The sequence below is a fragment of the Amblyomma americanum genome, chromosome 1 (assembly GCF_052857255.1).
Source record: "Amblyomma americanum isolate KBUSLIRL-KWMA chromosome 1, ASM5285725v1, whole genome shotgun sequence".
Taxonomy (NCBI): Eukaryota; Metazoa; Arthropoda; class Arachnida; order Ixodida; family Ixodidae; genus Amblyomma; species Amblyomma americanum.
In genome coordinates, this window is record NC_135497.1 from 24470020 (window position 1) to 24496401 (window position 26382).

A 26382-nucleotide genomic window follows, 5' to 3' on the forward strand; every position below is an offset into this window, starting at 1 on the left:
GTGAGTGGTGTGTTTACATGCCGCTGTCGCTTCGCGACCACGGCGACCACGGTTTCGTGGCGACAGGCATGGGCATACCGCCGGATTGGCCGGATTTTGTTGTTGAGTGTATCATTTCATTGGAAGTGCGCCGGCATGTCGTCGATAACTTGTTGGAAGTTGGCCGCGTCATCAGTAGCATGCACTGAACTAATGAAGCTATATTCTAGGGAGCTCAAATTTTTATGTTTAATGCACGTAAGATATATTTCCTAGTGAGATGGGAGAAGCTGAACTTCCGCCTGTCCAGCGGCGTCGTTTCGCCTCGGAACGACGAGAGTGGAAAAAAATGGTAGAAATTCAGCAGCACCTCCTACTCACGTCCTCTCGGTCTTCCAAACAAATTTCCTCAAGCTCCAGTTACGACAAGGCGCCTCAGGCCGTTCAGAAACAACCAGCTGGACCAAAGCCGAAAGCACCGCCGGTGACACCTGTGACCAAACCTCCACCACCTGAAGATCAAGCATGCAGCAGCGCGCCCGCATTGCTGGGAGAACAGAAGATCCTCCTCCACACTGCCGAAGTCATGGAGACGCTCAGCATTTTGCTTCAGTCCGATTCTTCCGTTTGCAGCTCCTCGTCTGGGACAGACGGCCGTCAGGAGTTGTGCTCCGCGCGCGAGAAAGAGCGCGTAAAAGCCCTGCACGACCAAATGAAGTCGCTCATGAAGGAACGCTGTTTGCTGGTAATTAAAAAGGAATGCAGCCACCAGGTTGCCACAGTCCGAAAGTTGCGCGACCGCATCAAAAACCTAGCTCTGGCTGAAGACACTTTGATTGGACAGCTGCTGTCTTCAGGGCACCCCATATTACCCAAAGACGTCCTGCACCTGTCTTTCCTTCGCAAATCTGCGTTTCTTGACAATTTACAAGCGGCCACCTTCGCCTGGCCTTGCCTCGTCAAGTTCCTGGGCCACACATTCAATAGCTTCGACGCGCAGTGGCACAGTTCTTTGGACGTCGTGCTGCGCTGGACGCAGGTTCGTCTGGACTCGTTGACTGAGCAAGCGCTGCGGTGGGCTTGGTTGAGTTTGCGCAACGACATCTTGCTGCTGTGTCAAATGGACGCCGCTGACCTGCACGCTGACTGGATTGGCGGCGTGTTCTCATCATGCCACTTCTTCAACCAGTTGCTCGGTGCTCACGGATCCAGCGTGACTCCTCTGCTTGTGTCAACGGTGCTCTACACGCTTGCAGCGCACCAGGCCGAAACCTCTGCTGCCAGACTTGCTGCGTTCGTTGGTGGAGAAGGCAGGAAGGGTCCTGAACGCGCTATTCGAGCATATACTTGGGAAGATGTCGGCGGTACCGACTTTTGGAGCATGCCTGCTGCTTGCGACACACCTAGCACGACTGCTTTTCTGACTGCCCTGATCCAATCCGGCCAGACGTTGCTGCTCAAGTACCTCTATGCTGCCACATGCATAGATCACTCAGCCCCACCTCAAGCTTCCAAGCAGAAACAAGGTGCCTGAAACCGCATTCCCTTTTCCGGGGCGATAGCTGGCGTAAATGGCGTGGGTGTTGCCGTCGTAGAATGTGTCTTCTAGCTATGGGCATGTATCCAGGACCTTAGGTTTTCCTGAAGCGACAGCAGGGAACAGGGGCCAGGGGTGGGCTGGGGCTGTACTGTGCTGCTGTTGCCGTCACCTCTTTGCCGCAGGGAGTTTTTGCCTGTCTGACTGTGTGCAATAGACTTGCATGGATGAAACCTGCTATTATAAAATAACAGACATCACATTATCACCGTGATCTGCCTTGAGAGCTTCATGAAATGCTTCTGATAATGCCTTCCAAGTTATCCCAGCCCGTCACCTTCTTTATGAAAGGGCTTTACAGTAGTGAGGTTCGTCACATGTAGACTACAGGCAATGCTAGATCACTGTAATGGGCATTTCATTATTTTTCTTTGTGAAGAATAAGTGCAAAGGCAGCCGCCGTGGTGGCTGAGCGGTTATGGTGCTCGGCTCCTGGCCCGAAAGACGCAGGTTCGATCCCAGCCGGGGTGGTCGAATTTCGATGGAGGCGAAATTCTAAAGGCCCGTGTGCTGCGCGATGTCAGTGCACGTTAAGGAACCCCAGGTGGTCGAAATTTCGGGAGCCCTTCACTACGGCGTCTCTCATAGCCTGAGTCGCTTTGGGACGTTAAACCCCCATAAACCAAACCAAACTAAGTGCAAAGGCTGTTACAATTTTTACTAAAAGAGCTCAAAATGTTTTTTGTTTCTGTTCTTCTAACCAGTGTTACAGGCTAGACCAGTTGGTGCATTGCACTAAATGTGATCACGAGGAGGGCCAACTGAACATCACCGCTGTTTTTTTCCCATCTTGCCTTTATGTCATCCAGGTGGCCGAAATCTCCGGAGCCCTTCACTACGGCGTCCCTCATAACCTGAGTCGCTTTGGGACGTTAAACCCCCATAAACCAAACCTTTGTCATGAAGTGTTATTCAACTTTGTTTTGTTTGTTTTGTTATTACACTTACTATCAAGTATGTTTAAATAGACTGTAGTTGTTTTGCTAGACTGTAGTTTTTTTGCATGCCAACAACACATCAGTGTGCTTATGTCTATACAGTTTCGATTGCTGCCTGAAAAATTTTGCTTGTCACTTATCAATTGATACCTGCAGTGGTAAGTACCTTTTCCTCACGCTAGTTTTTCTCTAATTATGAGTGAAATCCACCAATTTTGCCCATTTGGATTGCTGTAATGCTACACTGGTTATTGCACTTAAGATCTTGGCACATGTAGTACTACTGTAGCTTTACTTGTCCCAGCTTAGGTATGTCTAGTGTATTGATTTTGTACAAACGCAGATTATAGGAGCAGTGTACAAAGCTGGCCCTCAAATCAATACACTAATTGCACTTGCCTTGTGTGGGTGGGGCACTCTGTCATTTTGCTGCTCTGCACAGTGGACCACACCCGCAGGGGCACAGGTCTTTTCCTCCTCACGCTGAAGCGACGTGCCTGTTGTCCCTAATTAGACCTTTCTTGCAAGCCTTCCATTAGGGCATTATTGCCGAGGTTGGATAGAATGACCCCGAGATTTCTAGAATGGTGTGCAGGCGAGGTTTATGAGCGTGTAATCTGTTTCACGCATTACCCGTGCAGTGGCGTCCAGAGGCCAGTTTGGCCAAGCATTGTTGTGCATGTATGTCTGGGTTCTTTTTGGCATGCATGTTTATTTATTGGGATGTCCCTTTGTGTTTTGGGTGTCGAAAGGCTTTAATGTGCACTTGGCAGTGAACTGCTGGAAGGTCGCAGGGAATGTACAGTTAAATGCCTGAACTAAGGCTAGCGCCACTGCTTCAATGTTAACATTATTATTGTAATTGTTATTTGTATGTGAAGTGATTAATAAGCTTGCTTCTCAGCCACCACTCTTGTGTGCTTACGCCATACTTTCTTCTTTAGTTAATGCAACACTTCATATTTTTGTTTTGCTACGGTCAACATACAATGCACCTTATTTATGATTCTAGCTTCTGTGTGGGCAGAGCTGTTTCATATAAGTTCTCCATTTGTAGCACTGTTGTGTCTGTCTACGTTCTTTAATGATGATGTGAAATTAAGCCCTGGAAAACTCAATTGGTTAAACACCAGTAACTGCAGCTAATCTCTTGCTCAGATAGAGATCACCTCTGGAAGTGTGATTTTTGGTGAAATCAAAGGGGTAATAGGGATGGTGGTGTAGAGGCGTTTACATTCAAATGCAGCGGTAAGTGGTAAAGGGCTGTGTAATAATCTCTTAGTGATAATTTATTGATATGAAAAAAAAATATATGTGGAGGAGTTTGATTCATTTTCTGATCAATTTTTTATATAGCCATCGTATCCTTCAACTGTTTGGAGATAATTGAAACCATGACCTTGGATCAGTAGAAATGTGCTGCAGTGGTTGCATGCCATCATGCATTCTGAGCCTCAGAACTGGCTTATTTTCATGTCTGTTAGTGCCACAAGTGTCGTGAGGTCTGAACAGCTAGTCTTCACAAAAAGTGGTTGTGGTGGTGATAATAATCAATCAATCGATCAATCAATCAGTCAATCAATCAATCAATATTTTCGATGCCCAGAAACAACCCAAAGGTCTTGGTGCTAGTCCACCATACACACACACAAAAATGTAAATTTATTTCCCCAATGCAGCAGTCAAGGCGATAGAAAAAAAAAAAAGACATATCAACTAGGCCTCTGCATTAGACAAAGGTGTGACAGCGAGCATAAAGCATAAAAAGCAAAAACAAGAAAACAGTGAGAGCAGCGGGAAATGAAAACAGCTAGAACAGGCAACAGACACATAAATAATGAACAGAAAAAAAGAAACAAAGGGAATGAAAACAAGAACGACTTATCACAGCAAAGTAGAGCATACAGCAAAATACAATCAAGAATAAACCAATCCTAATATGAACGAATATGAAATCTCTAGAATACAAGCTAGAAATACAATCAAACACCATAAGAAATTTAATTGGTGAATGTGTTACAGACAATCAGACATGAGTACACGGTTTTAAAGTAATAATATTAATGAAAACATGTAAAAGTGTTGAAACAATTAAGGAGAAAAAAACATCAAAATACTAATACAGGTGGAAATGCACAGGTGAAGTAAAGACAAAATGTGTGAAAGGGGAAGCTATATATGAAGAAAGGACTGCTCAAAGTGGAAGTTACAGACATCAAATACAAATGAAGAGAGAGTTTTCGAATCTATCAAGGTGAGGATAAAGAGAATTACACAACTTTTTCATTCTGTCCAGAGGGGAGAGGGAGTGTACGAATGCAGAAACTTGGAATGGTCTGAATTCCCTTATGCTCTTTCGCGGTGCACACAAAAAGGATACGCGCTAGGAGTTGAGGGCATAGAATGTGACCATGAAGAAGTTTATACAAGAAAATTATATCTGCCCTAACACGATGGCAACTAAGAGAAGGAAGCTGTGGTGAGTTACTCCGTCTGGAACGACAGTGTTGGAAGTTGTGCAAGAAAACCGATGTTGAAATATGCGTAAAAAATTTAGCTGAACTCTGTTGATTTTGTCACAGTTCGACTTGCAACTGCCGCTCCAAAGAACAGGCATACTCCAAAAGCAGCAAACATATGGACAGGTAGAGCTTTAAGAAAGGAAGTGGGGCTCGGAACTCTCTGGAAAGCTTGGAGATGAATCCGAGTGTACGCATAGCCCATAGGGCAATGCGTTTAGTATGAGAGGAGAAGCTGAGGCTACGGTCGAAAAGTACGCCGAGGTGATTAATTTCATCAACCGCTGGAAAACGGCATACCATTCACAGAATAAGAGTAGAGAATGAGAATAATAATAATAATAATAGTTTATTTTTCGTCAGGCAGTACAGCACAACAGTTCCGGGCATGCCAAAGCCATCGTGGCTTATTGGGCAAAACCCGGCAGCAGGCAGCAAATCTTTTTTTTTTTACGTATAGAGAAACATCACGCCAAATTGAAAATGTAAAGGAAAAAGAAAGAAAATAATAATAATAATAGTCATTGCTCGTTTCCGTGTTAAATTTTTCAGTTAAAGGCTGTCAAAGCCAAAAATGGCTCGAGGAACTAGGCCCGGCAAAATCTGTGAAAATGACAAAGAAAACTAGCAGATAAAACACAATTAAAAAATTGGCTTTTAAAACAAATGCACATAAATATATAAAAAATTGTTACACGTCATTTGGTTGCAAGAAATCAGGAAAAAATGTAGAAACCAAAAACAGGAAGACAGGAGAACAATACAGTCATAGAATGTACAGGAAGTATTATAAGCACAAGATGACTAACGACACAAGAAACATGCAAAATGGACATTAGATAAACAATATTCACACACAATGCACGTTTGGTAATCTTTTAGGGCTAGAGAAAAAAAGATAATATTCATAATTGTGCAGAAAGTATACTCTGAGCGACTTCATGTTACAAAGATGACAAAATACAGAGAATAAAAAAAACTATCAAGTTAACTGAAGCAAGTTTTTCAGCGTATATTTAGAGTCTAAGAGGATCTCATCAGGATGGCTATTGAAAATTTTTGGCACGTAGTCTCACCTCCTCGCTTGGCCATACCTGGTAGAGCTGTGTTGTACAACACAACATTAGGCGTTGCATAGCGCTATGGGAGGTGTGTATCTCTTTTTAAATTCTGAATTCCAAATGGTCTCAAATGAACTGTTTGCTTAAAAATTGATTGAAAAGATGGGAAACCTAAGGACTTAAATATATTGTCACCAAGGGCTGTAGAAGAATTACAAGCAATACTCTTACATATTTTTAGTAATATAGTTGTTCAGTCCTTCCAACAAGCCGGACACTATAATAATGTTAATAGTAGTAATAATACTACTACTACTACTAATAATAATAATAACAGCATCAACAGTGGCATGTGTTTGGCTGCTGATCCTAAAATCGCAGCGCGGCGGCCGTATTTCGATGGACGCGAAGTACAAGAAAGCTTATGTGCTGTGCATTATCAGTGCGCATTAAAGAACCCTCCACTATGGCATCCCTTGTAGCTAGGGGTTGGACTTTTCGGTTTAAACTGAAAAACACCGATAAACGTATGCCGAATTCATTTTAAATTCGGTTCTAACCAAAAAAGGCCAGTATCTCTGGTATGCATGTCACAACTAACTGGCTATTCATTGCAGCTACAGTAGGTCACAGCAGAAAACTAAGAAAGTGTTGGAACCAGGAACATGGTGGGATGAACGTATCTTATGAATTTAGTACAGTAACTGTGAGTTATGAGGCATTGATCCGCTAACTCCGACACGTCGTTGTAGAGAGGAAAGCTCAACCATTAGCTAAGTGCAACTGGCTAACATAGCGCCGTCCGCTCATACTTATTACTGACTTGGGGCCATTGCTTCGTTAAGTAGGTTTTTCCTCTGCACGTAAGGACACTGACAACTTTTGGAACTGTAACAAGCAACTGTCAGTGCGAAACCATGCATAAACAGCGCGAAGGTGCCATGTTCTGGCTTTTGCGACGGTTAAGCAGCAGTTCCATCGCTGCCTCAGCACACAGAGCATAGGGTGCGTGGTCCTCTTATTTAGCCCAGAGTGCAACCAGAAGGTGACAAGTTTCCTTGTTGCATTTTGGCTTACGGCCCAATCTTTTAACTTCGGCATTTTTGCTTTTTGTTACGTCTGTAAGACTTTCTTCAGCAAAGATAGCTCTTAAGATGGCTATTTATGTGGTGCATACTGCTACATGAGTGGCTGGTTAAAAAAAAAAAGGTTCATATAAATGGTACATCACTTTTGACAGTACAGGGACATCATATATTTTATCGATAAAAACCAAAAATTCATATGTAGAAAAAATTATTTGCTGAAAGAGATCGAAAATGGCGTTCTGAAATAAATGCCAAAAAGTGTGCCAAATTTTCAAAAAATAAAACCGAAAAGTCCAGCCTCTACTCATAGTCCATGTTTCGCTTTGAGACATTAAAGAAGCACTGAGGAGAAATTGAAGTTGGCTTGTATCGATAGAATACCAGGTCCTAACCACAAAAACACCACTTTTACTGAAAACAAAGCCCATGTAAGGTAGAAAAGAGCAAGGACTAAAATGCAGGTATCGCCGCCGCAGGTCAATATCGTAATTACAAGCGTGATGACGAAATAAGAGAAAAGATGGCATGGATCTCTGAGGGTGGCAAACATGCATGAAGGTTACGCGTTTGATTGATATTGAAGTACACAAGTTTTGCTTTGAAACCGCTAGTTCCTTCTATCGCACGAGGAAGACGGAAAAAAGACAACCTGAATGTTGGAAGCACAAAAAAACCTGTAATTGGCGGCGCAACAGGCGGCCAGTTGAGTTTCAGTATGTATTGGGGTGCTTCGTGGCTGTGTGGTCTGCGTGCGTGCATGGTTTCGTTATGCGCCTCGATTTACAAGGGCAGAGCAGCAGAGGACCTCCAAATGCCCCTCTAAGTGCTCGCCAGACGAAGTTCGTGCAACGGCACGCAACTGCGACAAGGAAAAAGAGCTGCGTATAGCCAATGTTCAACGTGCCTCCACGTTAGCAAACACACCGCTCGGTGTGTTCGCATCGTCAACGTACCAAGGTGCTGGACTGCATAACTGGCCCTACGAGGACCATTACTGCAGAATTTAAATGTGCCCACACGTACCAGCCGCTACACATAAGTCGTGTCGGTGGCTTGGCGGTGACAGCAACGTTGCCGACTCCTCGGCGTTTTGACTTTCTAGCCAGACCCGCCGCCTCAACCCTCAGAAGCATTGCACGCTGTGTGGGATTGAGGTCGCTGAAGTGCAGGCCGCAATTCTTTGCGAGAACTAAGTTGTCGGAATCGGGACATCGTAGCGTTGGTGCAAACGTAAACGAAGCGACGATGCCTGATAGAGGCCTCCATCGTCCGGCCGGCAGTAGTTTTCATTTCGGCTGCTGCTAGGCAGCAGCGCAGCGCTCGCAGCCAGCAATCACGGAGTCCCCGTTTCTGCCACTTTACGTCACTTTTCTCTTATTTCGTCATCAGAGAGTCCAGAGTTTGAATCTGAGCGGCGGTAAAAGTTTTTGAACTTTGAATCCAAATCTCTTGGCAATAAATGCACCTTAAGTTTTGCTGCCGGACAAGCGGCAACAAAACCAGGAAATGCCGAACTATAGGATTTTACTAACAAAATAAAATTTGATAGCATTGACCTCAGTTTCCCTTTAAGTCCCCCCTTATTTACGGTTTGCAGTGCTGCCATGTGAGGTTTTGCATTTGAATGTGAATATAGACTGTGTGTAATGGTGTGGAAAAGAGCTGTGGATTATTTTTGCTGTCTGCAATTTTTTAATACGGTAAAAATCTGCATGCAGGGCTATTTTTGATTTTCTATCTTTCTGGAATGCGGCCCCCCACGCCTATCATCTAAACTGCTGGTAGGAAAGTGAACCTGCACCTTTAGGGCAATTTAAAGATGCTCTAGTTACTATGTTGGCATATTTTTCAGAATGGGCTCATTACAATGTCCGTAAGTGCCACAGGTGGCTGTGTGGTGTTTATCATAGTTGTAAACTAGCCGCCTGTACACTTCTCTCCTCCTTATGTCACAGTTGCACATTCTAATAGCCTAGCGCTGCTTGCAGGCAGGGCACTTTGGCAGAAGCAGCCACCAAGGGCAACCCGTCCCAGCTGCTTTGAGCTGGAAAAGCTGTACTGGGACCACTACTGGGATTGCTTTGCTAGCCAGCTGCTTGCCAGGCTGGCCATCCTGACCTCAAGCCCTGAGTGTGGGGAGACTGAGGGTGCCCCAGCAAAGTCAGACTTCTCGCTACTCCTGGTGCTGGCCTGCCAAAGCCATGGTGCATGCCTTTACATATTCTGACTTTTTCCCTTGGTGCTCTAGCCTAGCCAACATTACATGCTACAATAGTTCCTGTGTGCATGTACCATTCTTTTCAAGCTCTCAGGCCACAGGGTTTTCTGCTGGTCCATATTGCAGAGGGCTAGTATCAACACCCTCTAAATACTTTCTTCAGGCCTCTCCAGGCCCTCCTTTCCACACGCGCTACGTCACGCCAAGTGTCCGGTCAGGCTGCTCACCAAGCGCGGCTCCGCTCAACACCCTCTAAATACTTTCTTCAGGCCTCTCCAGGCCCTCCTTTCCACACGCGCTACGTCACGCCAAGTGTCCGGTCAGGCTGCTCAGCAAGCGCGGCTCCGCTCCGCTCGGTTGTCTCCCTCGATGTGCTCGCGCCTGCCCGGGCAAGCACAGACACGAACGCAGTCTTGCAGTGAGCGTCTAGCTGCTGCTTGAGTCTTTCAGCCTGGCGTTGGGTGCATTTCCGTTCGCTCCTCGCACGGCTGTGTCTGTTTCGTGTGGCCGTTTCTTGTGTGGCGTGCGTACCTGTGCTAGCGCACGAATGGGAAACTGATTGCCTGCCGTGTAGCGAGTGCAACTTCGTGAAACATGGGCCGGTGCTGTGTTCCCGGGTGCCGCGGGAACTACCAGAATGGTCCCAAAGTACGTGTTTATTGCTTCCCAAGAGACGAAGTACGAAGAAAAGCCTGGTTGCGAGCCATTCCACGGAAGGATTTCACACCTACAGAGCATTCGAGGGTAAGACTCTGAAATATTGCTTAATAGGCGCTGGTAATTATCTTAGTTGTGAGCTGTCGCTCCCGGAAAGGCATGCTGTCTTTGTAGGCAATGATATCACTTCTTACACTTATGTATGAATTGTCCAGGAAGCATTTAGTTCTGTGGATGTGCATAAGGCTTGTGTAAAAGCTGTGTAAATATGTAAAAGCTGTTCACTATTCAGACTCTTTTTACTTAGTGTTTTAGGCAATGGAGAGTCATGGCGAATGGCCTTGCTTCATTTTCTCGTGCAGGTGTGTGAACTGCACTTCCACGCAGGCGACTTCATTACGACGTTGTCACACCAAGATGAACTGACAGGGAAAATAATAGAGGTGAAGCGTGACAGGCTACAGTTGAAGATTGATGCTGCGCCTTCTGTTTTTCCAAACTGCCCAAAATACTTGTCCTCAACGCCTGGACGGAGTGAATCGCCAGAGACGAAAAAAGCAAGAAGGGAAAACGCTGCTTTGCAGGAGGCTATGAGGAAGTCACTTCAGTCTAATGAGCTTGAACAGAAAAGAAACAAAGTTTCATCTTACGAGGAGTTCAAATCTAAGTTGCCTGGAATCTGCAACACGAAATTCTGGACCGTTTCTGTCGATGAGCAGTGCGTTAGGTTCCTTCTCATCGAGAATGATCCTTCACCTAATGTGAAATGCGCCTTGGTAGTTCTCCCTGATCTGTCACTTTCTGTTTTCTTGAATGGAGTGAAGCTTCTGTCGCTTCCTTCAGGCAGGATTCTGCCAGCTCAAGTATGCGACACCTCCAGCCTGTCCTTGCTGCTAGAAGAACTCGAGATAGGCTTGCATAATATACCTGAGGTGACGAAAGAGTCGAAACATACTAAAGTATTGCAGTTTGTCGGTTCACTGCTTGGAGACCTCATTGAGGACAGTGATACGACGAAAGAACAGTCTTCTTTGCTGAAATTTCTGGTTGAGCAGATAGAGCTTCTCCTCGCGAAACAGCATGTGTATAGCGCAGAGCTGCTGGTATTCGCCAGTATTTTGAATTCAATTTCTCCTCACGCATATCACTTCACAAGAGCTGCATCAAGAATCATTCTGCCCCATCCTTCCACACTGCGCCGTGTTTGCTCAAATTACAAAGCTGACCCTCTTGTGGAGCAAAATCAACCGCACTGTCTCTCCTACATCCGAGAACGAGTCAAATCAATGAAAGACCACGAGAAGACAGTGACCCTGATGATCGATGAGATCCACATAAAACCATACTTCGACTACAAAGGGGGCACAATAGTAGGATCGTCGGTTCATTCAACGGAACCAGCAACAACAGCCCATGTGTTCATGGTACAATCACTCCTTTCTGCAAACAAGGACGTCATTCACATATTACCTGTGAGCAAACTGAGCGCAGAAATTTTGCACGAGCATGCTAAGAACATAATCATTAATGTTGAGAAAATGGGGCTCAAAATTATCGCTGTGATAACGGACAACAATGCTCTGAACCGCAAGATGATGTCGTTATTTGCTACAAGTCCTCAGGTGAGCATTGTCTATCCCCATCCAGCCGATAACGCTCGCCCTCTTTTCTACGTGGTCGATCCTGTGCATCTCTTGAAGTGCATTAGGAACAATTGGATTAACCAGAAAAACCCTGGAACATGCCTCTATTTCCCTGAAATGGACTTGAGTGGAGCAATGCCCGAAGGGCCTCCTCGTATGAAAGCTGCTTCTTTCGCAGCTGTGCGGCAGCTTTATTCTTCAGAGAAGACGTCGCTTGTGAAGGCTGCTTACAGACTGAACGCAAAAGCCGTGAATCCAACCTCAATGGAGCGGCAAAATGTAAAGCTCGCTCTCGACGTCATTAATCAGTTTGTTTCAAATGCCCTCAGGACACATGGTTCCGCGTTCAAGATTCCTCAAGCTGAGTCGACTGCTCTTTTCATTGACGTTATCCTCACATGGTGGCAAATAGTCAATGTTAAGACCCCTTGCAAAGGCCAGAGGCTAAGGGACAGCATGCAAGACCCTGTAAGGTCTGTTGATGACACACAGTTAGCTTTCCTGAGCGGCGTTGTGGACTGGTTGGACGCTTGGGCAAGAATAAACATCACCAGTGGCTCGCTGACGAAAGAGACTCACAGTGCTTTGCGACTGACATGCTATTCTCTGGTAGAACTCTCGCGCTACTGCTTAGAAGAACTTCACTTCAAGTACGTACTGCTGGGCAAATTTCAGACGGATGCGCTAGAAGACCGGTTCGGCCGTTACCGCCAGCTGGCAGGATCACAGTACCACATTTCCGTGCGTCAGCTCTACGAATGTGAGAAGAAGCTTCGTCTTCAAAAACTTTTGACATTTCCACGCGAGGAAACAGAGTTTGAAGACGTAAGTGAGGATCTTGTCCCATGCAACTTTTCTGTGGCTGTCAGCGACGACGATATTACACACGCCCACTCTGACATGGATGCTATTGTCTACATTGCAGGATACGCTGCTCATGCTGCTTTAAAGAAGCTTTCATGTTCTGCTTGCTTCAGCACATTGGTGATTGAAAATCGAGAGATCGAAGCGGAAAATACTGCCATGATAGCTAACCTGTCGAGAGGAGGGCTGAAGTTTCCCCAGCCATGCACAGTTCACATGGTACTGATGACTAAACTAGTTGCAGAGAAGTTGTCTTTTGGAGCAACCGCGGAAGATTTTCTCTCCTGTAGAAATCAACGTGGTGTCGTGATTTCACAGACGATTTCCCTCCTGGACGAACACGACATTGAGACATGTGAAAATGGCCACACTGCACAAAGTCTCCTGCGCTTGGTAGTACGCGTTGCAACCAACGTTGTTCTAAACAACTTTTGCAAACTAAGAAATGATGCCATACAAGACAATGCGCAGCAGAAGGCCGCAGCCCGGAAAGCAGCAACGCTTAAGAAGAAGTAAGTTTTATTCCCAAGCAATAAAAATGCTTTGCGCACACTTCATTGCTGGTGTCTCGTCGTTTTTTATTGTAAGGGTCAGATTAGCTGTACAAATACTCAACAGCGCAACATTATTGTGAGTGTCATTATTGCTGTGTGTGAAAGCTTTAAGCAAAACACAATACAGAATTAAACTAACACAATGCGCAGTAGACGGTGTTTTTTTTTTCAATGTTCACGAACTTCTACTTTAACAACTAGATATACGCATGTGCGGTCTGCGGATGGATTTTACCGCACGGCAGACGTCATGTACGTGATAGAACCTAATAATTAGATGATTAATTGAAATTAACTAATCAATTTTTTATTATAATGACCAATAATGCGAAATTGGCGGCCGTATGCTAAATTGTTTATTATAAAAAACTGTATTAGCAGCTCGAACTTTCTTGACAATAAGGTGTTCTGCAATAAAAAAAATATATAAAGCAGATAAAATGATAGCCTAAGGCGCGCACAAACTAGCGAATTTCTTTTCTGCAGCAACGACAAAAATGAAAATGAAGGAATCACTTATAAGGCAGCTACGTACGGCAGTACCCGAATAGTGCAGACGGGCGCGGCGCGCTGAAATCGCGGAGCGCGGGGCCTGCACGGTCCCTTGGCGTGACGTCACGCGGCCGGTGGAGAGGCCTTAGCATTGAGAGGGTGTTGCTAGTATCCCCCCTGGCACTTAAAAGCTGGGAAGGGGCAAGGAGGAATGCCCTCCTTACCTTCCAGAGATCAGGAGAATGCTATACACTGCAGGGCCCAGGAGCAAACCCAGTGGCCTGTGAAATGTGAGCAGGACAGTTCATACTTTGGGTTCAGTGCAGGACCTTCCACTCTGCTTTGCCGCACTGTAAGTAAATATTGTTCTCTGGTCTCCATTGTTTTCACATGTACAAATTGCATTCCCAGGAAGGCCCTGTTAAATACACTGACACATGAAATACTGTCTTGACAGTTTTCTGGGATATAAATTGTGAGAGTGATAGTTTGGTGCAGGTCATCTAATTTCACAATTTCTGCAGTGTCTGCTATTTTTTTTCAGGTTACATTTTGCAGCTCATGCATTGTCTACAGGGACATTTTTGAGCTGGCTCCTTACCTTACCTAGTTTGCATACATTGTTTAATCCACATGCATACCAACCTCTCGGCTACTGACCCTAAAGACGCGGGTTCGATCCCGCCCGCGCCGGTCGAATTTCGATGGAGGCGAAATTCTAGAGGCCCGTGTACTGTGTGATGTCAGTGCACGTTAAAGAACCCCAGGCAGTCGAAATTTCTGGAGCCCTTCACTACGGCGTCCCTCATAGCCTGAGTTGCTTTGGGAGGTTAAACCCCCATAAACTCAAACTAAGCTCAAACGCATACCAACCTATTCGGAAATATCTTTATTAGCACACAGATCAATAAATTAAATTGTCCACGTAATTTCAGTGAATTTTAGGGTCTTATTGTGATGCATGTCCAGAGTAAAAGGGCATATTTTTAACATGCAAGAGAGGCCCTTTATTGATGTTATCAAGCATCTTGCAGGATGAAATCACTTATATAGTCTGCGACTGTAGATTACTCGCACTGCAAGATTTCTAAGCTATTGAATATATATTATCCACAAGACTATAGTCCAGAAGATGCGGCAATGCAGAAAGCACTACAGAGGCCGTTACTTCCTGCGAGCACAGCTACCGTGCAATGCACTATGCTAGCAGACTATTGGCACATATTGCTCACATTTGCTCATCAAGCTTTGCTGAGCATTCAGAGTGGTGCATTAGCCGGAATTGTTGGGTCACATTAGTGCTCATGTCACAGTCACAAGCTATTTGGTCTCCGCAGGAGCATAATGCACTTGGCCCATTTAAGACATTTTAGCTTCCTAGAGGGGGTTGGTGCATAAGTCTGCCTTTGAGCTTTTACTGTTGCTCAGCACAAACAAGTTACAAAAACAAACAGTAGTATGCTGATACATTTTTTCACAAACAATGCACTTTGATTTCATCATGCTCTTTCTTGTGCTTTTACCAACACATTTCAGATTTGCCAAATGGTGCAGTGGCCTCAATGAAGTGTGTTTCCCACATCCTTCTTGCTCAGCTCTCACTGGTGGCTTGGAAACAGGGTATGCATGATGAACTCATGTTTTTGATTTCATTTAATCAAGTTCTATTGGATACCAGCATCTCTGTGTACTGATGTGGACCCTTTTTTCTGTGTAAAAATTCTTCTAAACCCAGTTCCGGTTTTCAGCAATTTCCACTCAAGCATGCACACCATTCGGCACACTGTGACCAGTGTATCCTCTGTTGGGCATAGTACTTGTGCATGGCTGTGAGGAATAACGCTCAATGAACGGGCTGTGCTGGTGTTTGTCATAGTGTTTTCTTCCTTCCTGCACAGTACTGGTTGTGCACAGCCATCTGCTGGCCAGCTGAATATACTAAATGGCCTATAATATGCACCACGTCTTTTATCATCCTGGGCACTGTTGTGGCCAAAATATGCTGTTTTTTGCAATTTTGCAATAGGTGCACTTGCACAGGGGGAAACACTTGCATTATGAAACAACACAGCATAGATATTAACAGCGTCCAGAATATACTATGTGCATTAGGGTGCATGTACTAGTTGCTGTCAAACTAGAGCAGGTGCTGTCTACATCTTATTTCGGTCGCCCAATAATTTTTTTGCAGAGCAGCTCTCGGCTGAAGACTCTCAGTCTATACGGAAATGCTGCATTAAAACTTGATAACTGCAGCGTTAACCTCATTACTGCAGTTTAATTTTATTTTAGAGCGCAGCTCTTAAGGACCCGTTCATGGGTCAAGATGTGCCGATGCCGTCGGTGTAACCGAGCCAAACAATAAATAAATAAATAAAAATAATCATTGCCGCGACTAGGATTTGAACCCACAGCACCGTGAACAGATCAGCTTCGTTGGTCTCTGCATGAGAGCACTAGGGTATCGTTGCGGCCGATCACGTCTTGTGCTAAACTGTAACACACTTTCGCGCTGTCCATTGCATATCGTCATCGTCTTCAACTAATACTGCTATTGGACTAATATACACATTCTCGCACGCTGTGCATTGCACATCGTCTTCTTCATCAACTAATACTACTATCGAACTAATATCATCGCTAGACGTGCCGACGACCCAGCAAGGCAAAGCAATGAGCCTACAGAGCCTGAGACACCGACAGAGCTGCACTCAAATTTAGCATTAGGGAGAATCGTAATCGTCCTTAAAATTTTCTAGTTTTTTTTTAATGTGGGTGTGTGCCTTTTGCAGGCCTGAGCTCGGCCTTGGTCAGATCTTACCATGGAACAGTCACACACGCCGTCAGGGACCTGCTGCTTCAGGCAGTGCAGCCACTGAGTGCCTACTTGGCTGTGGCATCAAGGACAGACTGCAAAGACAGCTCTCTAGGTACAGCAAGCTGTGGGTTTTGCTAGCGGCTGCACAACTTGCACTGCTGTTTGTATTTACTGTAGCTTGCTGGTACTGACAGATGCAAACATCAGAGTTGTTGCTGTTTTAATTCAAATTTTTTTTCTGCTACATTACAAATTATTTAGTTCTTAAATAGAACTTATTAACATGGTTACCTTATAAATTTGTGTACGGGTCGCACTTTTTAAATTCCGGTGGGAATTTTGAAGGTGCAGCCAATACATGAATTAAAAATATGTCCTTTTTTTAGCTGGGTAAAATTTTTTTGGAAGGCAGTGACATCTGCATAAAATTGGACCTCTCCTAGTGCGCATCTACACAGTTGAAGTACAAGCTGTTTTAGAATTTTTGCTGTCTATGCACAAAGCTTGCAATTGCACATTGTGTCACTGTGGAAGAAATCTGATGACGTTCTTATTCAATTGTGCAGCTAAGGTTCATCTGGCCCTGACTTTGTGGTATGGGCTGCATTGGGCTGAAGCTAGCCTATGGAGCAGCCTACGCTCTTGGGCGCCATCTTTGCTGCCTCATGTTGTTTCCTGTGACCTGCAGGCAAGTTTTGCTGCAAATGCCTTTGTCACTCTTCATCATTCTTGATACTGCAAATTTTAACTATAACCTTCCAAATTAATGAGTTCACAATGACCACAAGAGACATTTTTGGGTTGGGTGCCTTCTAGTTGCTTCAGGAGAGGTCGGCTGTTATTGCTGCGGCTATTAAAAGCTCAATAAAGTGTACAGCCCTTGTAAAAAGTTTAGAGCCCATGAGGGTTTACTTCTAAGCTGCGTAATGGGTCTCTTGCAGTATCTTTGAAAGTCCTAACTTTTGTAAAGGGTGGGACCACAGTTGCTCTTATGCTCAGCAGAGTTGGTACGCCGGGGATGCATAATGAGGCTCACATCGTGGCCCAGTAGCGTACCCCCCCTAGATCTTAACTTTTGGCAAAGAGGGTACCTCTTAGTAGTGTGCATTGTCCCCTTTAATTTTACCATCACCACAGGTTTTATATTGTGCGGTTCAGCTGTGGTGTCACAAGTAAAGAACAAAGATGGGGAAGTTTTTTTCTTTTTGGTGCATTCTCAATAGCATAAACAGGACAGGATAATTTAAAGCACATAACACCAACCTCCGTACTTATGCCACACGCATTCCTTTGAGCTGTGCAGGCCATGTGCTAGCCTGCTGTACAACATATGCTTAGCTTTTTGTGCCTATCTCAGTGCGGTGGCAGCATTGGCCTCTTGTAGCAGTGACAAGAGCTTGTTTGTTCTGATGGCTTAAAAATGCTCTTCTCCTATTGGTCATCCAAACTGAAGTCAAAATATTAGAAAGCACGAGGTCAAGTGCTTCCATATTTCAGAATGTTTTCACCACTAGTGCACTGCAGGTCGAGGAGGGTGCAGCAGTCCTCTTGCATGGATTGCTGAACTATTTGATTTACCATGATGAAGCTTGATGAAGCTACCACTCTAACTGTAGTTGCAGTTATACACCGTTTCATACAATAGCAGTCAACCCTGCCGAAGCTAGCGCGCCTGTTTGCGCAGGCTAAGTCCGTCCCCTAAAAGTAGTTCGCCGTACAACCAAAGTGAACACAGGCATGCTTCATTACGACCTTAAGTGCCATGACTGGCACCTCCTGTACTTCGTTTTACCTTTTGCCACATTTTCGTCCTATGACTCATCGATATTTCAAGAAGTAAGAATGACACATGGCAGTATGTTACGCAGCTTGTAGGGCAAATTTCTCAGACTCCATTCACGCCCAAAGAGTAGCTCACACTCAGTGAAAATTATAGCCATACGGTCCAAACACGGAGTGCTTTACAGCTTCAACCGTTGTTTTCAATGCAATTACTTCGTTTTGTACCGCTCTTTGTTTTTGTCCAAACACTCACCGAAGCTTTGAGCAGGACGAATGGTACGTGGCAGAGTAATATGGTATCGCAGGTGCACTACTTCTGCAGCCTTCGCAGCGTTGCCTGCTATGTATGAAACAGAGTATAGTAACCACTGAGAGTTTGGAACTTGAAAATCTGCTAGGGTCTCGTGTTATTATTGGCATCAGGTTCACTGCATTGGAATTCAGTCAAGTCAGTCGTTATTTAGCAGTAGCAGAATGTTTATCAGGCTGAAAGCTACGCAAGTAGCTTGACTGGGGCAAAGATTAATTTCATTATGGCAGTAATGCTTAGGTGTACTTAAAACAAGAGTATAAGAGTAAGAGAGAGAGTATAGAGTATAAGAGTATTGTGAAAATAAAACAGTGTGCCGTATTTACAAGCAAATAACGTGGCAATGAATACAGACTGTTCTGCAATGAAATGTGTGCCGTAGAATACTTCTTTCAGTTAAACCGGCGAATTGTTCGAGCTAAAATTTCGCACAGAAATGGCATTTGGTCGGCAGAATTGCTTTGTACCATATGTTTTGGGGTACACGCCAGAATCAAGAAGCCGGATATTCGCATTGTCTGTAGTGATGACGAAACAAGCCGCTCTTTCAGTGACTTCACTGGTGGTGCCATCTTGTTTGTTGGCTGTGGAGATTAGGCAAAGGAGGGGGTGTTTTTGTGGGAAGTTTGGAGAACTTCATTGCTCTGGCTGCTCGAGGCGCCGCGACAAGGTTCCAACAAGTTGGAAATTTATCGCCGCGGCGCGCCGTTCAATTGCTCAATTCACCCCGCCGCTTGGCTTGCATATGAACCTGCCTCAACGCTTCCAGAGCTGTTGTCACTGTGAAGCCTACTGCCGCGGCGGCGCCGTCACCTGTTGCTGCTGACTGCCACGTGTTTTGTCCTTCCCAGCCCTTCACCCTATTTTCTCCTTTCCTACTTCCTGTGGTTCTTTCCTGTCCTTGCTCTCTCAGCAGCTGCACCTTCCCATCCTTTCCACTTTCATAGCCTCTCCCTGCCTCGTTCTACGGCCCCGAGGTTGACAAAAAGCTGACTTCTTGGTGGTAGAGCAATCTTGATGAGCAGTGAAAAAAAATCGCATTATATTCTTGCCTTGGCGCTGAATATAACGCGAGGTGCGTTCTCAAAAGTGTGATTCCCAGAAAAAAATTCGCATTACAATTGTGTAAATACGGTAACTACATATCATTCTTAAAGGTACCACCTGCGTTTCAAGGCTGCTAATTAGGCACTATTGCTTGTCAATTTGTCGCTGCTCTGTTATTTCTGCTGCAGGTTCTCACCAACTTCCATACAAGACTGGCTGTTGTCTAAGAAATAATGCATAATAATTTGGTACCACAGGGCTGACATTTGTATATTCAAGGTTCATTTTTTTCTCTTTTCAAGCAAGATGCAAAAAGAAAAATTTTAATAATTAGTATCAGTGTGGTATCTTAAATGAACCTTAAAAATGAGGAATTTTGTGGCAAAATTGTAAAAGCTGGCAGGTTTGAGTGTGGTTTTGCCCGCAGTGCTGTTTTATTTGGAGTGCGTCTTCATTACTTCTACTTGGAATGCATAACTTGCTGATAACCAAGTAGGTGCAGAGGCATCATTCGCATACATGCAAAAATGTACAGCTGGTTTGTGCCTGCTGCATTATTTCACGCAAACATTTTGTTTTCAGTCAATCATTGCTTCAGCAAAACACGCACAACTTTCGTGGGAGAAGCATGAAGGCCCAGCAGAGTTGATTTGCAATGTTAACTCGACATGCAAATCTGCTGTGGATGCACTGGAGGTACGAGAAAAAACTTGCCAGAGGTGGACCACATTGAAACGGTGGTCAGCCGCCTTTCAAAATGCTTATGAACCCTGCTCACTGAGGATGTCGTGTCCATTTTCTTTTTCCATAACTTCAGTGTCTGCAGACATCAGTTGCTACGCGTTACCAAGATAGCTGCTACAATGCCTGCCAGCAGAAAATGAAGTCTGTTGTGCCAGCTGCTAAACATTTTCAGAAGCAAGGTACACCATTCTTAATACATACACATGGTGCCACCTCTTGTTTGTGAATAATAGAGGCGAATTGTAATTAATGTTTCTTTTCCTTTCTATCCTTGCAGTGGAGAGCAAAAAATGTGACTATGTAACACCCACCCTGGATCATATTTTGGATCCAGTGATACAGGTTCTTGTGGGATTGCCAGCAGATGTGCAAACATTATATGTGAGGCTTACACTAGAAGCAGTATTCAAGGCCTGGAGAAGGACACTGGAAGTAAGGAATTTAAAGATTAGGTGAGCTGTTCTCGGCATTGTTGACACTTGAAAGTCAGCGGAACCCGAGTGGAGATTTCTGCTTGGGTACTGAAATCGTTTTCTTCCCCTTTCAGTGAACAGACAGCAGCTCAACTTAAAGACGACGCAGCTTTGTGCCTTACTCGTGTGGAACATTCAGAGTTGAATGACAGTGCCAAGAGTGGTTTGCAGGATTTGAGCACTTATCGAGAGCTGTTGGAATTAGCTCATCCTGCTCAGCATACTGCATTGGCATCTGCTACAAGTGGGAGACTTTTCTCCTCGAACAGGGTATCTCCCCTGCTCAGAACCAACGGTGAGTGTGCTTGCAAGCACTAGTCATCTGGCCAATAATCGCAATAGTTTTTCAGAGTACATAGCTTGTGCTGCATGTGCCATAACCAAGTGGAGCTACTTGGAGCATTGTTACTTTGACCCGGTTCTTTTGGCTGTTGATTGTGTGCAAATGAATGGGTACAGAATGCATTGACCTGCAATGCAAGAACTTTTTGGTGGGTCAATATTGGGTTATAATAGCAACTTACTAAAATGTTAGTAAAACTTGCTTTATTGAGACGCATTATATATTGCAGATGCCCAAGAAGTTGCGTGTACTCCAGTACGCATGCGAGGAAGGCTATGGCACAAGTGGTGTTGCAACCTGTAGTGTCTGGGACAGGTAATGTTTCACAGCAGTCACCTTCTCCAAAATATGAAATGACTATGAAATAGGCAGCATTCAGCATGCTACCAAAGCTTTAATGGCCACACAACATTCCTGACATTCCACTTGAGTTTGAAAGGTACAGAGCAACAAGTTGAATTTCATTCAGAGCAGTTGGTTGCAGTACTGCCATATGATGAATGCTGTTCTCTGGAAACGCACAAAATGCATGAAACACGAGTGCAGGAGGCCTTGGTACAGCAAATAGTAAGCAATAGCTGGGAGAAACCAAATTTAACTTATCATCATGAGCCCAACGTCTTTCACTGCAGAACAAGGGCCTTTCCCACATCCCTCCAGTTAACCTGTGCCAGCTGCAGCCACGTGATCCCTGCAAACTTATCTCACCTGCCCACCTACCACCTGCCCACCACCATCTACGCTTGCTCTCTCTTGGAATCCATTCTGTGACCATTAGTTTGGGCCGGTCAACTATTTGTTACAGCAGCTCATTGTTTTAAATATCACCACTCCACCACAAATGAGACTGAGTGAAAACCAATTCCCACATTCTACTTTGTGAGCAGCTCCTTCACTACTTTTTGAGGTCACCAGTGCCAGTACATTCGTTTCAAGCTCTTGAATGGGTACTTCAAGACACTGATTTCAGTGGGTCCAGCTGCTGCAGTTCATTGTTTTCCAAAAAGAATGGTAGAGCTTCACATGCTTAGGCCGACGTGGTGGTGGTCAGCGTCCAGCAGTTGTGCTTGCGAAAAGGCATAAAGTACCAAAACAAAAGACAAGGAAATGACAGTGCTTGTGGCAACTTTTTCCCAATTTTTGTTTTTCACGCCAAACTGCTGGACTACCTTTAACAAAAAGGCCCGGAACTCTGCTGTGCTCCCCAGCAACCTAGTCCATGTGGTACAGTGGTGCGATGTCTTTGAGTCTTCTCTACAGTGAAGACCATCACAACATGAGCACTTGCTTGAGCTCAACTGCAGTTGAGCGACAAGATATCCAAAGAAGAAAAAAAAGTGGGGTAGGGAATGTGCTTTCGTGTTAAGATTCTAAATATGTCATTTAATTTCATTTAGTATCCTTGTGCACTTATGTATCAAGTTATGAAAGTCTTTTGTCAAGAAATTTTGTTGTAGGGAACTTGCTAAAATGCTTGCCATTAGTTTCTCTTGACATCAAGGGGTGCTATAAGGGTAAAATTATCATCCTACATAAATTACTGAACCTGAGTTTTAAGGTTTTGAAGCTGCCACTTCAGAAGCGAGAAGAAAAAATTGTATTCCCGTTTATGAAGTGGGAACTTCAAAACAGTGTAACTGGTGTTCTGCAATAGCCAGGATAATTTTAATCCTATGGTATTCTCATATGGCAAGACAAACCAATGTCACAACTTTTAGCAAGTTCCCTGTAGCAAAATTTCTTAAAAGCTCTTGACAAAGAACTTGCATAACCTACTATTTATTTATTGGATGCCTGCATCGCCCATAGGGCATTACAGCAGGGGGGCTACAAACAGGAACTGTCACTTTACATATTATTTCACAAATGCAAGAGGACTTTCTTTACATGAAATCAAATAATTAGAATCGACAGACAAAAATATATGTTCTCTGAAAATGAACTGTGATCTGATTTATTTATGGCCCAAGACCCTTTGATCCCTGAACTTGCATATTTCGCCCTTGAAGTCTTAGCCAAGACTACATGAATTACAACATGTGTCTGGGAAGACATTTAAGACAAGAGGTTTTGGTTGGAGACATGTCATAGTTTATTATAAGAAATTTTTATTTAGCGCCTTGCACTTATAAATTGTTCCAGAGTTTGGTAGTCGGGAAACTGTTTATGTGGATAATTCTGGAAGTAGGTCTGAAAAACATTTTCTGGTGTCAAACACATTTTTTAACCATGAATGCCAGTTAAGTAGGCACACTGCCAATAAAGTAACGTTTCATTCTACGATTATGCAAGGTGAAATGTTGAAAACAGTCTAAATTCATATTTTACATCTTCATTAGTACAGTGTATAGTCATGATAGTCTCGAGACATTTCCTGCTCATGCTGCACATCAACCACAAAACTTGCCGTTATCAAAAATTAAAGCTCGTTAATTCGAACTTCAAGGGAGGGGAAAAAATGATTGAATGACCGAAGCACCTCGAAAAAACTAAATTGCTGGCAGCATGGTAAATTTAGTGAAAGACTGGGAAATAGTTGCTCTATTTTACGATGAGAACAGCACAGCAACTGTTTTTCACGTTTCCATCAATGCTTTATTCATGCATACTGTTGGGAGCATCAAAGCAGAACTGTTGCAAAATGGTAAGGGCCTCCCGCATTCTTCACGGTGGAGCCACACCGCTACTGCATCACACTTATCACAAGTGGCACCACCGCATGTGAGAAAGCTTCGCCGCACAAACGGTGGATGCCATGTGACGAGTGCACAGTTTTGGTGCACTGGAAGAATGAAACCACGCGAACGCAAGGGAATGGCGCCGAAGGAATGAGAAAAAAGGGGGGGGGGAGGTAAGAAAACACCAGCGATGCTCCAGTCAGCATCCCAAACGGTGCTCAGCCGCTTAGGTTGGCTGGCTGGTCAAGCCGCCGTCGCTGCGGGCTGCTACCAAGAAGCAGAGGAAAGTAAAACTGAAACTAAGCGGTCCGAGTGCTCCGTTATAGGTTTGCTGGCAGTTATGCCTTCCATGCCGCGCACGTCAGAGGCGCGCGAGCAACTATGTAGCATGGAATTTAGGTTTAAGTAGTACTATTTCAGCGATCCCTTGCTGTGCTAGTCATTCCTGGACGCGGCCTTCTTTTGGGAGCTTGTTCGAATTAACCAGTGTGGGTCCAGTAGCCTCCGAATTGGAGAGCGCCCAATGCCATCGGCTGTGACAGAGCCAGCAGTTCAAATTATCCGAAAGTTCAAGTTAGTGGGGGTCGAATTAACGAGCTCTTGCTTACTCATTTGGTTTAAATACTCAAGAATTTGCACTTGAATACACTAGTTATTTGCTGTATTAATTGCTATTCAGAAAACAAGTGTGCTTAGGTCTTATTTACTGGTCACAGTGCCCAGGGTCGACTGTAAATACTCTGAAACTGAACAATAGGCGATGTACGTCATGCTGAAGATGGAGTCACTTGCCTGGCTCAAGAGTACCCTCCCATGCACAGTGTTTTTTTCTGTACAAACAGCATTTTTTCTGACAGTGTGTAGCTTTTAGGCGTTTCCATGATGAAACATGTTCTTGCAGAATGTGAAAAAAAAAGAGGGGGAGGGTATTTGAACAGAGTAATGCAGTAAAGATGAGCTGCATGTACAGAAGGACTATTTATTTTTATACATATTTGTACATTTCAATATGCGCCTAAGCATTTCTATACAGGTGTATACCCTCCTTATCTTCACAGCTTCAAAAAGCTTAAGTCTAAGCCTGCAAAAAGACCAGCAGGTATGCATTTGATTGTAGCAGCACCTCACTACTGAGTTGCACATGTTCATTCATGTGGGTGCAAACATTGTATAAAATCTTTTCACCCACCTATAACTTGTTTCTTCCTCTCTGCTGAAAAAAATAAAGTAGCATGCATATTGGCCATCACTGTTGTATGTTCATTTCATCAATAACAGGCCACATGGTTGGGCTGCACAAACTGTGAAGAGCACAATACTGAAAAACAGATCCAATAACTCCAACTACCCCAACACACTTGAGATTAAACCTCCTATACATCAAGCTGGATGGAAGACTTTTTCTTGCCTTGGTAACAGTTCTTCCACCAGCTGGAGTGCATACCATTGTATGGAACAGATGGCGCAGCCTTGCTGCTTACAGAATCTGGCCTACCAGCAACAACACTGTGTACTCTGCCAAACACTCGTGGAATGATATAAATACTGAGAAAAATTGTATGCTGGGAGTTCCTTCTGAAGGAATGCCCAGGAAGGGTGGCCTTTACAGGCCCACGGGTTAGCAGCACAGTTCACTAGTCAGAACCATCCAAGTTTGCATTTTGCTACTAGCTTGCATCACATTACTTTATTGATATGCCCCTGCAGTACTCCATGTCACCGGAAGCAATGGTCAGAGAGAAAATACCTTGCACAATGAGACAGCCCATCATAACCCTCACAAGTCCTTGGAACTGATGCAGTAACAAAATAAAAAGGGACACTACAAGATGCTCGCAGCGGCTGAAAACACTGCATCATCTACATCCTGCTGCATAACACTGATTCGATGTTTTCTGGGCAGTGCCAGGCACACCACTCCCCAGCTCTAGCCAGCCTGCACCCCCCGTCCCCTCCCTATTACAAACAGCATGTACTTACCTGACATGCTACAGTGGTTGCCACAACCCACGTTCAGCAGAGCCCTGGCAGCCTCTTCACACACAAGATTCCCCAAAGTTTTCCCAGCTGGCTGTGAGTATTGACTAGAACTGGACACTAGACAAAAGCGAGCCAGGTGACGTCATCAACTTCTACCTCCATGAAAATGAACTCTTTCAAGAGCGAGAAAAGAAAAACAAGGAAAGGATGCTATGAAAAAATAAAGTGTGACATGCCACTTTGTGTCCCCTTGAGTTTCTTTTCTTTCTTTTTGCGAACATCTTTTTTTCATGGTACACAGCTCGGCAACATAGACCCAATTGTGAATGTACAAGCCATCCTCAGCTCTGGCAAGTCCCAGCTGACTCTCGGTGCTTGGCCAACACCTGGGCAAAATTTCGCTTGTTTACAGTCATGCGAATGGCACTGATGGCATCGAACAAAACATCGGCGCTCATGTCCTCGGGCAACTTCGTCAAAAACTGAGCCAGGTTGATGAAGTCGAGCCGCAACAGTACATCTTCATACAGCCGCAGTATGCCTGGAACCAGAAATGGCATTAAGTGGACTGCCTAGAATAATCTGTGCAAGGCTCAC

The 26382-nt window shown here is 44.5% G+C and overlaps 2 protein-coding genes across 4 annotated transcripts in view; one reads left to right on the forward strand and one right to left on the reverse strand.

The window, feature by feature from the left end:
• LOC144111599 (uncharacterized) lies at positions 1-25054 on the forward strand. 2 transcript variants are annotated; one of them, XM_077644858.1, is made up of 11 exons: positions 1-1505; positions 9171-9386; positions 15147-15230; positions 16403-16540; positions 16995-17116; positions 20150-20263; positions 20385-20490; positions 20589-20763; positions 20859-21079; positions 21357-21442; positions 21760-25054. In XM_077644858.1, exons 1-10 carry the CDS (start codon positions 260-262, stop codon positions 21428-21430), a joined length of 2496 nt encoding a protein of 831 aa, XP_077500984.1. In that variant the 5' UTR covers positions 1-259; the 3' UTR covers positions 21431-21442; positions 21760-25054. The 2 variants fall into 2 exon arrangements, with proteins under 2 accessions (XP_077500984.1, XP_077500983.1); XM_077644857.1 differs by having other exon boundaries at positions 21357-25054.
• The window catches only part of LOC144111702 (TBC1 domain family member 12-like), a 24542-nt gene continuing 22894 nt past the window's right edge, over positions 24735-26382 (reverse strand). For both annotated transcript variants that reach the window (XM_077644868.1, XM_077644867.1), the window contains exon 9: positions 24735-26326. In XM_077644868.1, the coding sequence (XP_077500994.1) occupies positions 26127-26326 (200 nt within the window). In that variant the 3' untranslated portion in view covers positions 24735-26126. The remainder of the gene's footprint in view (positions 26327-26382) is intronic.

Bases quoted from the DNA above. Each gene is read 5' to 3' on its own strand.
- LOC144111599 (XM_077644857.1), top strand. From the start codon at position 260: ATGGGAGAAGCTGAACTTCCGCCTGTCCAGCGGCGTCGTTTCGCCTCG. The intron at 16,541-16,994 runs GTACAGCAAGCT...TCAATTGTGCAG, and splicing joins CTGCAAAGACAGCTCTCTAG to CTAAGGTTCATCTGGCCCTG. The intron at 21,080-21,356 runs GTGAGTGTGCTT...TATATATTGCAG, and splicing joins TCCCCTGCTCAGAACCAACG to ATGCCCAAGAAGTTGCGTGT.